The sequence below is a fragment of the Salvelinus fontinalis genome, chromosome 3 (genome assembly GCF_029448725.1).
Source record: "Salvelinus fontinalis isolate EN_2023a chromosome 3, ASM2944872v1, whole genome shotgun sequence".
Taxonomy (NCBI): domain Eukaryota; kingdom Metazoa; phylum Chordata; class Actinopteri; order Salmoniformes; family Salmonidae; genus Salvelinus; species Salvelinus fontinalis.
The window spans coordinates 11311724-11328891 of record NC_074667.1 but is presented as its reverse complement, the minus strand read 5'-3'; the positions used below and the strand labels follow the sequence as shown (position 1 = coordinate 11328891).

Here is a 17168-nt window from a genome sequence, read left to right as displayed (position 1 = left end):
AGTTTTTTTGTAAAGCCTCCCTTCAAAACATTAATTCTGAGTAAACTGTGGTGAACAGGAAGAGAGCAGAGTAGATGACTTAGCAAGTCACTGCTGCCATGACTTTGCAATGTCTTCAAGATTGGCAGCGGTTGCATTACCTTTCAGCAAGGCCCGCTTTAGAACCATTTTGTGTCACAAATAGCAAATATTCTACACCGGTTGTCATTACATTACTTACTTGACTTATAAAGATAAGACCATTTCTCATGTGTTTGGTCCTCATAAAGAAGTACCATTTCCACAAGAAAGGAAGGAGAGTGAGTAGGAAAGGAGGAGAGTGAGTAGGAAAGGAGATCTAGAAGAAAAAAGGTAGTAAGGTGAGTAGTAAGTTAGATATCTGTTCCTTAGTGCCTGCGAAGGCACTGCACACTTTGGTTTTGGGATTAAAGCTGCTCCATCGTAGCCTGGTCACAGATCTGTTTGCGCCATCTCGCCAACTCCAATGGTCAATGCATGACCATAGGAAATGGCGAAACAGCACAAAATGATCTGGGGCAAGGCTAGCTCCAACCCATCCTCATCTAAAATGTCTTCAACCAGTTCCATGGCTGCTGTAGTCAAAGACGCCCTTCTTGAAGAAGTCACAGATGGTGTACTTGGACAGCTGCAGACCACCCTCAGAGTCCGAATCAGTGCGGAGTGGAGAGCCCGAGGTCGGCGACATCATAACCCTGAATAAGTTTTTCAGATATTTCTGGGAGGAGCAAATGGAGAAGAGTGAGGTATGACTACAAGTAAGAGAGAATACTATAGATTAGTAGGGTGTGAATGAGCAATGACAGTAGCATGGAGCATTTATCTCCTGCTTAGTCATCCAACCATAGGACAATATTTCTTCTTATCCATACAATGGATATCAATCAATATAATAATCATTCCTACAGTGCAATCTACAGTTCAAACACACTTTAAAAATCAGTGGTCACCAACCTTTTCGTAGTCAAAAAGCAAACAGAGATCTACCGCTCAGATTATTATTTCTTTTTTTAAACACGACTTAAAATAATGTAAGCCTATGCAACATTAATGAGGTTTGTGTAGTAGGCCCAATACATTATTACAACATATTTCACTATGCTTGGCCTTCAGACTATATTATATTTCAAAACGTAAGCCTTGATAACAAAATAGATCAGTTGTTGTATCACTTGCAAGGCACAGCTGAGCATGAATTGAAATAATTTGCAACAAATTAGCTTTTATTTTTTACTGTACTGATGGTACCTGCATCTGATGGTCAGTTTCAGTGGAGGGAGAGAGCAGCAGAGGGTCTGCCTCTCAAGTTCCCTGCTCTCTCCTTTCCTCGGGGAGAGTGACCAGAGAGAGAGGGGACAGTCTTCCACCTAATGGCGAAACTCAAGTCGCACTACATTATTTCTGCCTCATGCACAAATTCACGTCGTTCTTATGACTAGAGAAAGGGGCGAAAAACATCAACAAAACACGACGAGCTGCTAATAATAAAAACACAGGCCTGTCGATACATTCATTGCAGCTGCAGTGGTGGTTGTAGCGCGAGTAGAAGTAGGGAGAAACGCTTTTTAAGTTTAGTAAAAGTGTTAAATAAAAACAGTGCTGAATAAACCCTTAAACATGAACTCACTCAAACACGTCAGCTATTTGCTGCATCTTTGACGGTCTCGCTTTGGTCAGGGTTTTAAAAGTTATGAACTCTCACCTAGGCTAGTATCAAACTTTGCTGTGGGTTTGTGGAAGCTGTAGGCACGGTGATTTGAGCTATCCGTTTGGCCAGCGCAGTAGGCACACTTGATTTAGCTCTCTTGGTCTGCAGGGTAGGCAGAGTTTGTCCCTTCATACAAACTAAATGGTTCAAAAATGGAAACACTTTTCCTACCCAGCGCGCAGGGCTTCTGAATCAAGTGCACCTACCGCCAACAGCGCAAGAATAATAAAAACAAAAAATTGGAGCGTAAGGCTTTATCATTGGCTTTTCTACAGAAATGTTTGCTGATCGACTAGGAATGCCTCGCGATTGACAGTTTGGTGACTACTTTAAAATGTATGTCAAGGAAAAATTAGGTCTCTGAACTGATGGATGAGAAAGACAAACCTTCAGACTTTTGTCACTGATTGACAGATTTCGATAACCCTGTCAGTCATTACAACTTAATTATACTACTGTTAAGAAACGCAATAGTATGTGTCAATGCCAGCACCCACCTCCAAGTGACTCTGCCGCTCTGCAACCATTCGCTCATCTCGGTTTCCAAAGAGTTTTTTGGGAGGGAATTCTAAAGCTGCAAGCTGGTATGGAAGAAGGTCATTAAGATCGCATCAATTATACTACGAGTATCTCCAATAGGGGAGGACTTGTTGTATGTGGTAATTCCTAGTTCATCAGTCTTTTACCTCGGGGTATTTCATCTTGAGAGTTTTGTGCATTTCCCGAAAGCGGCTGTATCTCCTGAAGACGGTCCACGTTTCATCCATTACAGTGATCTAAAAGAGAGAGGAAAATAATACTGAGTACAAGACAGATACAACTAACTCATTGAAAAATGCCAGAATTCTAAAATGGAGCACTAAGTAAGTAGTAAGACATGGACCTATCAGACATGTACGCAAGACCAGAGACAGCAAAGTGATGATCCTGGATCTTGAGAGATACTTAAGAGAAGCTCACCTTAATTTAAAACTGAAAGTGCTCATCTTTCCCTTGCCCTCTGAGAACGTAGCGAGGAATGCTAATTCTAACGGGGTCCTTTAGGCAGCCGGAGTTGGTCCCAAGAGGGACAGAGACAAATCGCTGCTGGGAAAGACATGGGTGGAACAAAAGGGAATTGGGAGAGAGCGAAACATGGACAGGAAGGTGGAGTCTTATTTATATGACAACAGTGAACAGGTACGAAACAGAACAGCTAGATACCACCAGGCAACACAAAGGCTTATACAGAACACCATCTTTATTTTTTTGTTAAAACAATTAAACATATTTTATTAACATTATTGCGGTGATCATAGTCACAAGTCATATTGTACGTCAGACATTCGTCCTGTTACTTTTCACACATATTCCTCAAAATCATATTGTACATTACCATATGATTGATATGCATAAACGTATACACAAACATATTGAAGAAAACGATTTCACCAGGCATAAATGATTGATGTGAGCATTCATGTAAGAACAGAGAAAGAGAGCTAAGCTGACTAAACAAAAGATCACCCTATTCCCTGTAGTGGAGAAGAAAATCTATGAAATATCCAATTAATTAACTACACCAATACAAAACAATTAGGTTTGTGAGTAAAACTGTTCTTAAAGTGACAACAATTTCATCAAGGTGTACCACCACAGTGGCAGTATGTTAAGAGAACCATTCAAATATACTATAAAATACATTAAAATCAATAGCAGCCATTGGAGTTAGACCTTGACATTTTAGTATTTGATCTATATTCATAATATGGACATGTATTTTCTTATAACACAATGTTCATGAGGATCCTATAGATACGTTTCAATAAAATGTTACATTGACATTGTGGACGTACATTAACAATTACAAAAGGCATGGTTACAATAATTATGTTGATTTTTAAAATATAATTTTCAACTAATCAAACAAATAATTTAAATAGTCTTAAATACACACCGGAAGTGGTAGGACGGTGCCGTCATGCTCAAACAAAAGTGAAATACACAAGTGAAATATTTACTATAATGTTGCTAAACTCTTATAGTATGCAAAACCTAATGTCATCAGTCTAGCTAGCTGATTATTATACTCATAACTGCAGTTGGCTGACAATACTGAATGTAGCTAGCTAGCCAACTCACCATGGCTTTCTTGCTCAAGTGCAACGCTGACAGAAAACAAGAGTTCAGCAGGACGGCACGGTCATTACACTTCAGGCCTGCAGTGGCAGTTAAACTCCTTTCCTTTTATTACCTATTAGCATTACATCCTTTTATGACCTGTAAGCACAGCCTTAAAATCAGGTTGACAGATGATTGATTAGGACTGCTGCATCCGAGGTAGAGCTGAAAGTTAATTTCCAGGAATCAGCTGGGGGCCTGCAATCAGAAGGTAGAGGGACAATGGCTACGCCTTTCCTGGTCTTTCTTTTGGTCTCAATCTGCCCTTTGTGAGTCGTGGAGAATGCGATGTCAAGCACCATACATCGATCGCTGTGTCTCACAAGCACACATCGGATGTCTGAGCGTCTGCGCAGCTCCACTCCCTGAAACTGGGGTTGGGTGGGAACCAAAGTTGAGCCTCGAGGTACCGGGTGGAACACAGCATCCTCTTGCACCAAGCCTATGTGGTTGTCTGTGAGAAAGAACTGGCAAAGGACATCTTGGCGCGAGGTGGAATAGTTTTCCACCTTGATGGAAGTGTAGAGAAGAAGGCGTATGCTAGCCAAGGAGGGCTTGTTGGGTCCTTCCATGTTGCCGTGCAGGATGTAGAGCAGGTCAGCCATGATCCTCTTAAAGCGTGAGGTAACACAGAGGCCACAATCCAGCAGGAGGTCTGGAACGTGGGACCTCCAGTCCAGAGAGAGGCGTGAGAGGTCTCCACGAAGCAAGGGGTGGGCTCCTGGGCCTTCCTGAACCTCTGCCGGGGCAATGATTTTCAGCAGGGTACAGCATAGCTCCTGGGTAAGCTCTTTGCTGTGGGTGAAGATGACCAAGATGGTGTCTTCAGTGGAGCCCAGGAGTCGTACATGCTGCCCAGCAAAGCTCACTTGGATCTCCTTGATGTGCAAGAGACTGAAGTGCTGAAAAACTACCAAAGGATGGTAGTTGCCTAAACCAGTACCAGCGGAGACTGCATAGAGGTCGGTTTCAGATAACAGTAAGCAACTTGGTTGTGGTGTAGGCTGTTTGCAATTGGCAACACTTAGCCAGTAGATACCCAAAAGGTGGTGGGAAGAGGCAGCGATTTTGGGCGTCACACAGTACAAACGAATGAGAATCTTCTGAAGTGGAAGAGACTGTAATTCCGAAAGGCAGATGGGAAACTGCACGAGCGTCTGACAATAAACTACAGGCTTCCCGTCTTTGTATGTTGTCACAGAGCCTTTAGGCCATAATGAAATGTCCGAAATTGCAGACACATGACCATTCTCTGGTACATTGAAAAGGCAATTGCCTGTCAAATTGGCAAAATGAACTTTATTCTGCCTTGAGTCGGGTTTCATTGAAGGGTCAAGCGGCTTTTTCTGAACAAATGGAAGATCTTTTGTAACTAAGGTCATGTACTGAGAGAATGTAGTAGTCAATGCTGAAGTCTCTCCTGCTCGAACCTGCCGAATGATGTCCCGTGTACTCTGCAGATATCGTCCAGCGTCGTTGTAAACTCCAGACAGCTTGCCTGCCAAGTATCCAAGGACGTAACTCTGTTTGGCTCCCAGTTCGTTGGTTAGTCGATCCGGTTCTGAAGTTACCAGATTCCTCTGCACCTGCCCATTTACAGACTCTTTAGGGATCTTGTTGAGACCAAAGTAGCCCTTGATGGAGATTTGTCTCTTTGAACTTTGTCTCAGTATGGGGACTTCAGAGTTGATCACAGTTGCAGTGTCATTACTTGTCTTGCTTGTGTTCTGAACTTGGTCTTTGTTAGCTTCCACAGAGCCAAACTGTGTGAGTCCGTGCAGCACTGGGTTTTCTGTTCTGGTTTCTCTGGACTGAGAATATGATAGACTTTTGGTCTTGTCAACAATGTAGCAACTAAAATTGGTTACTCCCTCATCTGGGCTACATTGGCTGTTACTTCCATCCTCACTGACTATGGTGTTTGTAGACCTAAATCCCCAGTCCTTGGTTTTAAAATCACAGCCATTGTTCTCGCTCTCAGCTTGGTCAACCTTCCCCTTCACTCCCATCTGCCACCATTTTGCTTTTTCACCCTCTTTATAAGGCATCATGCCCTTCTGTGCCAAGACTTTGGTTTCCCCTTCTGGGTTGCCAATTTTATCTAACTCCGAGTGGTCTTTGCCACCTTCTTCTTCTGAACTTGTTGTATGCCCTTCGAGGTGAGTGCTCGTCTCAAGTCCTGGGACATACAGGAAGCTACGCCACAGCAAGGGCATGGAGTCTTTCTGTGTGGACAAAGGGGGGGGGGGGGGATTCGATGACTATAACTTCAAACCAGAGATCACAGCTCTGAATTATATAGTCTTTCAAGTATTCATTCTCACCCCCGTAAATTAAGTTCTTCCTCCACCAAGTGTAAAGATCCAGTTGTGATTGAAATAAATAGCAGATGAGCAAAAGATTACAATTCAAAACAGAATCAAAAAGTGATTGATGATTGTTATGCAGCATGAACACACAATTACACATCCCAGGCTTCCATGCAATCTTCTCCTTTTCTTACAAAACCAGATATCAACCCTGTTTGGCTGGACATGTATCCTTATCCTGTTCTACACTTAGGTCAGCCTCCTCGGTCAGTGACTGGTTTCATTTAGCCAATTCAGTATTTTATCCAATTTATCCAACAATTTGCTTCTTTGTGATTGTGTCCCGTGTGGCTCAGTTGGTAGAGCATGGCGCTTGCAACGCCAGGGTTGTGGGTTCGTTTCCCACGGGGGGCCAGTACAAAAAAGTATGATTGTATGTACTTGTAAGTCGCTCTGGATAAGAGCGTCTGCTAAATGATTTAAATGTAAATGTAATTGTGTGGATGTTTCTAGTCAATATCCCCATAAACAGCTATATTCTTCAGTTTTTGCCAATTCTTTATAAAGGTCTTTAAAAAGGTTATTGGTTTAGGAATCTTATATAGTTGATCAGATACAAATGTGGGATTCCTGTAAAACAGGATGTTCCCTAAAGCTCCTTTTACAAGCGGCATGTATTTCCCCGTAGCTGGTGTGGTGGTTAGTGAAGATTCAGCATGACTGACACTCAAGTTAAATTATTGTTTAAAAATGTCTGGTTAGTTTCTTCATCTCCAACACACAAAAAAAAGAAAATACTCAAGTCTTACCTCATGTTTCAATTTACTAGGGTTGACAGGGTTTTGCCGCTTGTTGTCATCCTGTAATGAATAAGACCACACCTCTAAGCAACGACAAACAATTCCTAAAAGATACAATGCAATGTCAAATTCATCTCAAACTAAAATTGCATATGTTGCGGCAAATGGACAACTTTGCCATCAGGCAGCAGAGTTCATCTCCTATTGGGGAAAAGAAAAGCAAACAAGGAAAAACATCATCCATATAATTAGAGAAAGGATGGAAAAAGATCCCACGTGATTGGTCCATGTAACCTCTATTGAGAATTATCAGAAATGCATGCAGATTATAGTCCATTCTGTATACCGTGTCGAGGACCTGGGCTTACCTCATCTGTTAATCTAACAGAACTAGAATCATTAACTTCTTTGTCCTCCTGTAGGATTGAAGAACTTCATATAATTGCTATTTTTCAAAGGCACAATTTCCAAATGGGGGTTTCTTTATTAAGCTCAGATTGTATGCGAGGCTACAGTGACTAAGACTATGAGTTTGAACATCAATAATATATTCTTGAGATTGAGAAATATCACCGTCTTAATATTGCATACGCTCTGTACGGAGAATGCAAACAAAACAATGTATCACTGATGCTTACCTGCAGAGATTCAGATGAAAGTGAGAGCTCAATGTTTTTGTCACCATTGAAGAGGTTCAGCTTCTGTAACCTTCTCTTAACCTCCTCCTCAATGTATGCATTTATCCTGTCAATTGATAAGGAAACTTATTAGACACTCAAAATCTACAATGGCCAGGTCAACCCTAGGGCCCACAAATAAGGCATCTTCAATATGATCATCTGGTAGTTACTTTGACATCTACATTTCATCATTCCCCACCTACAACAAATTTGCCTGTGCTGTTTCTGGCAATCATTGTGAATATTGCATAGGATTTGACACATACAGTTCCTTCAGAAAGTATTCACACCCATTTACATTCTCCACATTTTGTTGTTACAAAGTGAAATTAAAACTGATTTGTCTTTTTTTTTGTCAACGATCTACACAAAATGTCAAAGTGAAAGAAAAATTCTAACATTTGCACAAAAGAAAAAAAAGTTTAAAAAAACAATTTTATTAGATAATTATTCAACCCAGGGTGAATAAATGTTAGAGTCACAATTACAGCTGTGAGTCTTTCTGGGTAATTCTCTAAGAGCTTTCCACATCTGAATTGTGGAACATTTGCCCATTATTCTTATCAAAATTCTTCAAGCTCTGTCAAATTGGTTGTTGATCATTGCTAGACAACCATTTTCAGGTCTTGCCATAGATTTAAGCAGATTTAGGTCAAAACTGTAACTCGGCCACTCAGAAACATGCACTGTCTTCTTGGTAAGCAACTAAGGTAAGGTTATTGTCCTGGTGAAAGGTGAATTCATCTCCCAGTGTTTGGTGGAAAGCCGACTGAACCAGGCTTTCCTCTAGGATTTTGCCTGTGCTTAGCTCGATTCCGTTTCTTTTTTATCCTGGAAAAACTCCCCAGTCCTTAACAATTACAAGCATACCCATAACATGAGGCGGCCACCACTATGCTTAAAAATATGGAGAGTGATACTCAGTAATGTGTTGCATTGGACTTGCCCCAAAACATAACACTTTGTATTAAGGACAAAAAGTGAATTGCTTTGCCGCATTTTTTGCAGTATTATTTTACTGCCTTGTTGCAAACAGAATGCATGTTTTAGAATATTTTATATTCTGTACAGACTTACTTCTTTCCACTCAGCCATTAAACCCTGTTTTAAAAAGTCACCATTGGCTTCATGGTGAAATCCCTGAGTGGTTTCCTCCGTTCCGGCAACTGAGTTAGGAAGGACGCCTGTATATTTGTAATGTCTGGGTGTATTGATACACCATCCAAAGTATAATTAATAACTTCCCCATGCTCAAAAAGGATATTCAATGAATGCTTTTTATTACATTTTTATCTACCAATAGGCGCCCTTCTTTGCGAGGCATTGGAAAACTTCCCTGGTCATTGTGGTTGGATCTGTATTTGAAATTCACTGCTCGACTGAGGGACCATTCAGATAACTGTACCCATACGTACAGTTAAGGTAGTCCTTAAAAAATCCTGTTAATCACTATTATTGCTCACAGAGTGAGTACATGCAACTTATTATGTGACTTGTTAAGCAACTTTTTACTCCCGAATTCATTTTTTGGTTTTATTTATTTATTTTTAATTCACCGGGTAGGCTAGTTGAGAACAAGTTCTCATTTACAACTGCGACCTGGCCAAGATAAAGCAAAGCAGTGTGACACAGACAACAGAGTTACACATGGAATAAACAATAAACAGGCCAATAACACAATAAACAAGTCAATGACACAGTAGAAAAAAAAGAAAGTCTATATACAGTGTGTGCAAAAGGCATGAGGAGGTAGGCAATAAATAGGCCATAGGAGCGAATAATTACAATTTAGCAGATTAACACTGGGGTGATAAATGAGCAGATGATGATGTGTAAGTAGAGATACTGGTGTGCAAGAGCAGAAAATTAAATAAAAACAGTATGGGGATGAGGTAGGTAGATTGGGTGGGCTATTTAAAGGTGGACTAAGTACAGCTGCAGCGATCGGTTAGCTGCTCAGATAGCTGATGTTTAAAGTTGGTGAGGGAAATAAGTCTCCAACTTCAGCGATTTTTGCAATTCGTTCCAGTCACTGGCAGCAGAGAACTGGAAGGAAAGGCGGCCAAATGAGGTGTTGGTTTTGGGGATGATCAGTGAGATATACTTGCTGGAACGTGTGCTACGGGTGGGTGTTGTTATCGTGGAGCAGTGAACTGAGATAAGGCAAAGCTTTACCCAGCATAGACTTATAGATGACCTGGATCCAGTGGGTCTGGCGACGAATATGTAGCGAGGGCCAGCCGACTAGAGCATACAGGTCGCAGTGGTGGGTGGTATAAGGTGATTTGGTAACAAAACGGATGGCACTGTGATAAACTGCATCTAGTTTGCTGAGTAGAGTATTGGAAGCTATTTTGTAGATGACATCGCCGAAGTCGAGGATCGGAAGGATAGTCAGTTTTACTAGGGTAAGTTTGGCGGCGTGAGTGAAGGAGGCTTTGTTTGCGAAATAGAAAGCCGATTCTAGATTTGATTTTGGATTGGAGATGTTTAATATGAGTCTGGAAGGACAGTTTACAGTATAACCAGACACCTAGGTATTTATAGATGTCCACATATTCTAGGTCGGAACCGTCCAGGGTGGTGATGCTAGTCGGGCAGGCGGGTGCAGGCAGCGAACGGTTGAAGAGCATGCATTTGGTTTCACTAACGTTTAAGAGCCGTTGGAGGCCACGGAAGAAGTGTTGTATGGCATTTAAGCTCGTTTGGAGGTTAGTTAGCAGTGTCCAAGGAAGGGCCAGAAGTATACAGAATGGTGTCGTCTGCATAGAGGTGGATCAGTGAATCACCCGCAGCAAGAGCGACATCATTGATATATACAGAGAAAAGAGTCGGCCCGAGAATTGAACCCTGTGGCACCCCCATAGAGACAGCCAGAGGTCCGGACAACATGCCCTCCGATTTGACACACTGAACTCTGTCTGAGAAGTAGTTGGTGAACCAGGCGAGGCAGTCATTTGAGAAACCAAGGCTGTTGAGTCTGCCAATAAGAATATGGTGATTGACAGAGTTGAAAGCCTTGGCCAGGTCGATGAAGACGGCTGCACAGGACTGTCTTTTATCGATGGCGGGTATGATATCATTCAGTACCTTGAGCGTGGCTGAGGTGCACCCGTGACCGGCTCGGAAACCGGATTGCACAGCGGAGATGGTCCAGTGGGATTCGAGATGGTCAGTGATCTGTTTATTAACTTGGCTTTCGAAGACCTTAGGCAGGGCAGGATGGATATAGGTCTGTAACAGTTTGGATCCAGGGTGTCTCCCCCTTTGAAGAGAGGGATGACCGCGGCAGCTTTCCAATCTTTAGGGATCTTGGACGATACGAAAGAGAGGTTGAACAGGCTGGTAATAGGGGTTGCAACAATGGCAGCGGATAGTTTTAGAAAGAGAGGGTCCAGATTGTCTAGCCCAGCTGATTTGTACGGATCCAGGTTTTGCAGCTCTTTCAGAACATCTGCTATCTGGATTTGGGTGAAGGAGAAGCTGGGGAGGCTTGGGCGAGTAGCTGCGGGGATCCATTATCATGGATTTATCGGTGGTGACCGTGTTACCTAGCCTCAGTGCAGTGGGCAGCTGGGAGACGGTGCTCTTGTTCTCCATGTACTTTACAGTGTCCCAGAACTTTTTGGAGTTAGAGCTACAGGATGCAAATTTCGATATTAGGTCGATATCAGGCGGCAACAGTGAGAAACTTATTTCTGGAGAGATTCATTTTTTAAATTAGAAGTTCGAACTGTTTGGGTATAGACCTGGAAAGTATGACAGAACTTTGCAGGCCATCTCTGCAGTAGATTGCACCTCCTCCCCCTTTGGCAGTTCTATCTTGACGGAAAATGTTGTAGTTGGGTATGGAAATCTCAGAATTTTTGGTGGCCTTCCTAAGCCAAGATTCAGACACGGCATAGACATCAGGGTTGGCGGAGTGTGCTAAAGCAGTGAGTAAAACAAACTTAGGGAGGAGGCTTCTGAAGTTAACATGCATGAAACCAAGGCTTTTTCGATCACATTAGTCAACAAATGAGGGTGCCTGGGGACACGCAGGGCCTGGGTTAACCTCCACATCATCCGAGGAACAGAGGAGGAGTAGGATGAGGGTACGGCTAAAGGCTATCAAAACTGGTCGCCTAGAGCGTTGGGGACAAAGAATAAAAGGAGCAGATTTCTGGGCGTGGTAGAATAGATTCAGGGCATAATGTGCAGACAAGGGTATGGTGGGGTACAGGTACAGCAGAGGTAAGCCCAGGCACTGAGTGATGATAAGAGATGTTATATCTCTGGACATGCTGGCTATAATGCGTGAGGTTACCGCATGTGTGGGAGGTGGGACAAAGGAGGTATCAGATGTATGATGAGTGGAACTAGGGGCTCCATTGCCTCAGGGATAGCTTTGGTACTGGGTAACTCGGTGGTGCTAGCTAGCTGTGAAGATCAGGAATAATGGTCCAGGGATTACGGCACGAATCCAGGAATCCGGCATTGTAGTGGAGAGACAGTCCGATACTGGTAGGCTGGCGAGTATTATCCAGGCAAAAAAAAAGGGCTGGTATCTGTGTAGAAGGTAAAGGTGGCTAACAATGACTAAATAGCTTGTAGCTAATTAGCTGGTTAGCTTCTGATGGCTAGGTGGTTCTTGCTATAAGGTCTAACATTTTTAAATAATAGCGGTTCCGTATCACATTGGGTGAGGCAGGTTACCTGAAGGTGTAATTGAAATAAAATGGAAAAGAGATTGAAAATAAAAAAATGAAATGTATACAAAAGACGAAAAATACACGAGAGGACGAACAAAACACGACTGCACTGCTACGCCATCTTGGCAGGTAGCCTAGTGGTTAGAGCGTTGGACTAGTAGCCGAAAGGTTGCAAGATCAAATCCCCGAGCTGACAAGGTAAATATCTGTCGTTCTGCCCCTGAACAACCCACTGTTCCTAGGCCGTCATTGAAAATAAGAATTTGTTCTTAACTGACTTGTCTAGTCAAATAAATAAATAAATAAAAATTTAGACTTGCCATAACAAAGGGGTTGAATACTTCTTGACTAAATACATTTAAGCTTCTTATTGTTTTGTTTATTTGTTAAAATTTTTAAAAAACAACATATTTCCATGTAGTATTTTGTGTAGGCCAGTGACAAAAAAAATCTATTTTAAATTCAGGCTGTAACAACAAAATGTGGAAAAAGTCAAGGGGTGTGAATACTTTAAGGCACTGTACCCGTCATCTGCGATAGGAAGCACTGGGGGTAGGCTCTGGATTGGGCTGACATGGGGGGTGCTGAGACTGGTCTTTTCATCGCCGCTCCCAGTGTGACTCCTTCCACTTCCCTCAGTTTTACTGATCCTCTGCCTCAGCTTATGGATCTCCCGCTCCACCCTGAGGACATGGAGAGAAAATGGAAAGTTGTCATGTGTCTATCAACCCAAAGAGTCATGATAAATACGCTCATTCCACAAAACTATTAGCACAATATCATGATAAAAAGGCGGGGTTACTCATTTATCATGTCCATAATCATATTACCAATTGAGGAACACCATTTTAAAACAGGAGAGATTGGTCAATGTGATAATACCATCATCGCTCATCAATGACAGTCATTTACCATCTCGCATCATCTCTTGAAACTTTGACATAAGCTTATCTACATTTTCCATAATTATGTGGACAGTGTTCTCAAATACGACAAGGTTCCAGTTGAACAACGTTTACTCAACCGTATTACCACAATACATGGCTGCCATTACACTCAGGCCAGGTTCATCAATGAGACTCCTGAGCAGGCGCACTAATAACAGAGTGATAGCACCGTAATAACAGAAATATAGGGATACTTAAAACATGACCTTAACAGACAGCAATGTGTCTACTACACACTTTCCACTAAAAAGGACAAATGTTTTACTATTCATTGATTCTACAGATTTATTTATAGTGACAGTAAATCACAAGCGTGCTCACCTCTTCTGGTCGAGTTCCCGCGCGAGCCCCAGAATGGAGGCCTTGGGCCTGGATTCCTCACTCTCGGGGGCCAGCGAGACACTGCGCCTCAGCGCTAAGTGCCTTCTCTCCAGGCGCGCCACCGCCTGCTCCAGGGCCTCACGCTGCTGCTTCTCCCGCGATTCCAGGATCTCCTTCTCCTTGCGCCGCACTTTCTCCTCCTGGCGCGCCACGTTGGCCGTGAACTCGTACGTCTCCTGCAACTGCTGAAGCTGCTCGGCGCTGGCGCAGTGTGAGGTAAGGCGCTCCTCCTTCTCTTCAAGTTCCTTCTCCACCTGGTACAGGGTGTTGTCTAGTCCCAGGGATATGTTGGATATGCTGTCAGCACCAGTGGAGGTTCCGAGTTTCAGCAGCTCCTCCGCCCTCTGCCTCTCCTCGGCCACCGCCGGCAGGAGGCTGTCGGTTAGGCTGGCTAGCCGGCGCTCCTTGAAGAGGAGGCACTGCTCGGCCTGGTGCATCCGCTGCTCCTCCTGGGAGAGTTCAGAGGCGTCCTGCGCTCCCTTCTCCTGGGTTTCGCGCAGCTTTCGCTGCCGTTCCTTGTGGGCGTGGACCAGGAGGGCCAGGGCAGCGCGCTCTGAAGCCACCTCCTTCTCCAGGCACTTCTTCTGCTGCAGGAGCCCCTCCTCCAACTGACCCAGCTCCTCCACCTGTGCTGCCTTGAAGTCCGTGTAACGGACCTGGGCAGCGTGCCCGGCCTCCACACCCAGTCCGTCATAGTCGGAGTGCCCGCTGGCCTCCTTGGCGCAGAGCAGGGCCTCGCGGATCTCGGCCAAGGCACGGCGCTCCTCGTCCAGGCGCCGGGTGTCCTCGCGGGTCAGCAGGGCAGCCGCCGCCTCGTGGCGCTCCCTCAGCTGCTCTTCCAGGCGCCCAACCAGGCCTAGCTGCTCCAGCTCGCCCTCCTCCAACCTCCGCCTCTCCGCCTCCAGCCGCACCGCCTGCTCCTCGTTCTCCCGCTTCAGCCGTTCCAGCTCACAGAAGATCTCTGTCTGCTCGGCACGCTCTGCCGCCTCGCTATGGCGGCGCGCCTCCTCGTCCTGTGGCTTCTCATCCTCGTGCTCCTCCTGCTGCTTCAGCCGCTGGCGCCTCTGTAGCTCCAGCTCCTTGGTCTCACGGTGGCGCTCCTCCTCAAAGCGCTGCTTCTCAGTCAAGAGGTCGCGCAGGCGGCTCTCGATGTCCTGGCTGCGGCAGCGGAGGGTCTCCTCCTGGCGGCGGATGCGCTGCTGCACCTGATCAGACTCCTTGCGCTGGGACTCCACCTCCTGTTGCAGGCGCTCCAGCTCCACCTTCTCACACTTCTGCCTGTCTTCCATCTCCTTAATCAGCCTCCTGCACCCCAACCAAATACAGATAATACATTAGAATAATAGTGAAGACATTAAAACTATGACATAACACACACATGGAATCATGTAGTAACCGAAAAGTGTTTATATAAATCAAAATATATTTTATATTGGAGATTCTTCAAATGTAGCCACCCTTTGCCTTGATGACAGCTTTGCACTCTGGGCATAATCTCAACCAGCATCATGAGGCAGTCACCTGGAATGCATTTCAATTAACAGGTATGTGTTGTTAAAAATAAATTTTTAGAATTTCTTTCCTTCTTAATGCATTTGAGCCAATCAGTTGTGTTGTGACAAGGTAGGGGGGTATACAGAAGATATAGGCCTATTTGGTAAAAGAACAAGTCCATATTATGGCAAGAACAGCTCAAATAAGCAAAGAGAAATGACAGTCCATCATTTCTTTAAGACATGAAGGTCAGTCAATCCGGAAAATGTCAAGAACTTTGAAAGTTTCTTCAAGTGCAGTCGCAAAAATCATCAAGCGCTATGATGAATCAGGCACTCATGAGGACCGCCATAGGAATGGAAGACCCAGAGTTACCTCTGCTGCAGAGGAGAAGTTCATTAGAGTTACTAGCCTCAGAAATTGCAGCCCAAATAAATGCTTCACAGAGTTCAAGAAACAGATATCAACATCAACTGTTCAGAGGAGACTGTGTGAATCAGGCCTTTAGTAGTGGAGCATTTCAACAATGAAGGACACCAATAACAAGAAGAGACTTGCTTGGACCAATAAACATGATCAATGGACATTAGACTGGTGGAAATCTGTCCTTTGGTCTGAGAAGTCCAAATTAGAGATTTTTGGCTCCAACCGCCGTGTCTTTGTGAGACACAGAATAGGTAGGCATGATCTTTGCATGTGTGGTTCCCACCGTGAAGCATGGAGGAGGTGTGATGGTGTGTGGGTGCTTTGCTGGTGACATTGTCAGTGATTTATTTAGAATTCAAGGCACACTTAACCAGCATGGCTACCACAGCATTCTGCAGTGATACACCATGCCATCTGTTTTGCGCTTAGTGGAACTATCATTTGTTTTTCAACAGGACAGTAACCCAACACACCTACAGGCTGTGTAAGAGCTATTTGTCCAAGGAGAGTGATGGAGTGCTGCATCAGATGACCTGGTCTCCACAATCACCTGACCTCAACCCAATTGAGATGATTTGGGATGAGTTGGACCGCAGAGTGAAGGAAAAGCAGCCAACAAGTGCTCAGCATATGTTGGAACTCCTTCAAGACTGTTATAAAAGCATTCCAGGTGAAGCTGGTTGAGAGAATGCCAAGTGTGCAAAGCTGTCGTCAAGGCAAAGGGTGGCTACTTATAAGAATCTAAAATATGTTTGTTCACTACATGATTCCATGTGTTACTTAGTTTTGATGTCTTCACTATTATTCTACAATGTAGACAATAGTAAAAATAAAGAAAAACCTCTGAATGAGTAGGCGTCCATACTTTTGACTGGTACTGTACATAGCAAACAAGGCATTCTTTGTATGACTAGTATTGTACGACTAACAATAAGAGTCTCCAATAATCATGTGATGTCGGCGCAGTGGTCTAGGGCACTGCATCGCAGTGCTAACTGCGCCACCAGAGTCTCTGGGTTCGCGCCCAGGCTCTGTCGCAGCCGGCCGCGACCGGGAGGTCCGTGGGGAGACGCACAATTGGCCTAGCGTCGTCCGGGGTAGGGAGGGTTTGGCCGGTAGGGATATCCTTGTCTCATCGCGCTCCAGCAACTCCTGTGGCGGGCCGGGCGCAGTGCGCGCCAGCCAAGGGGGCCAGGTACACGGTGTTTCCTCCGACACATTGGTGCGGCTGGCTTCCGGGTTGGAGGCGCGCTGTGTTAAGAAGCAGTACGGCTGGTTGGGTTGTGCTTCGGAGGACGCATGGCTTTCGACCTTCGTCTCTCCCGAGCCCGTACGGGAGTTGTAGCGATGAGACAAGGTAGTAATTACTAGCGATTGGATACCACGAAAATTGGGGAGAAAATGGGATAAAAAAATAAATAAAAAATCATGTGATGTCAGCATATTTGCTTTTAAAAAGCACACCGTTCCTACAATGTGGTGCATTGCAGGTGACTAGTGAGTCAACATTGGAATTTTTGTACAGTCAAAATGTGAGCATGCGTGTGTGTGTGT

At 44.3% G+C, this 17168-nt stretch overlaps 2 protein-coding genes across 8 annotated transcripts in view; both read right to left on the bottom strand.

Annotated features, from left to right (window-relative positions):
• Positions 1-398: 398 nt before the first annotated feature.
• LOC129838753 (kinesin-like protein KIF16B) lies at positions 399-2687 on the bottom strand. Its single transcript, XM_055905916.1, has 3 exons — positions 2413-2687; positions 2224-2307; positions 399-736 (listed from the first exon to the last, which is right to left on the bottom strand). Exons 1-3 carry the CDS (start codon positions 2491-2493, stop codon positions 575-577), a joined length of 327 nt encoding a protein of 108 aa, XP_055761891.1. The 5' UTR covers positions 2494-2687; the 3' UTR covers positions 399-574.
• Positions 2688-2948: 261 nt separating this feature from the next.
• The window catches only part of LOC129838699 (kinesin-like protein KIF16B), a 31562-nt gene continuing 17342 nt past the window's right edge, over positions 2949-17168 (bottom strand). For 5 of the 7 annotated variants that reach the window (XM_055905840.1, XM_055905874.1, XM_055905886.1 and 2 more), the window contains 6 exons: positions 13635-14999; positions 12876-13049; positions 7634-7739; positions 7364-7411; positions 7005-7055; positions 2949-6111 (listed from right to left, as the gene is read on the bottom strand). In XM_055905840.1, coding sequence (XP_055761815.1) covers positions 4006-6111; positions 7005-7055; positions 7364-7411; positions 7634-7739; positions 12876-13049; positions 13635-14999 — 3850 coding nt within the window. In that variant the 3' untranslated portion in view covers positions 2949-4005. The remainder of the gene's footprint in view (positions 6112-7004; positions 7056-7363; positions 7412-7633; positions 7740-12875; positions 13050-13634; positions 15000-17168) is intronic. The other 2 variants (XM_055905865.1, XM_055905881.1) reach the window with 2 other exon arrangements.

Bases quoted from the DNA above. Each gene is read 5' to 3' on its own strand.
- LOC129838753 (XM_055905916.1), bottom strand. From the start codon at position 2,493: ATGGATGAAACGTGGACCGTCTTCAGGAGATACAGCCGCTTTCGGGAA. The intron at 2,308-2,412 runs GTAAAAGACTGA...CTTCCATACCAG, and splicing joins TCAAGATGAAATACCCCGAG to CTTGCAGCTTTAGAATTCCC. The intron at 737-2,223 runs GTGGGTGCTGGC...TGCTCCTCCCAG, and splicing joins AGCGGCAGAGTCACTTGGAG to AAATATCTGAAAAACTTATT.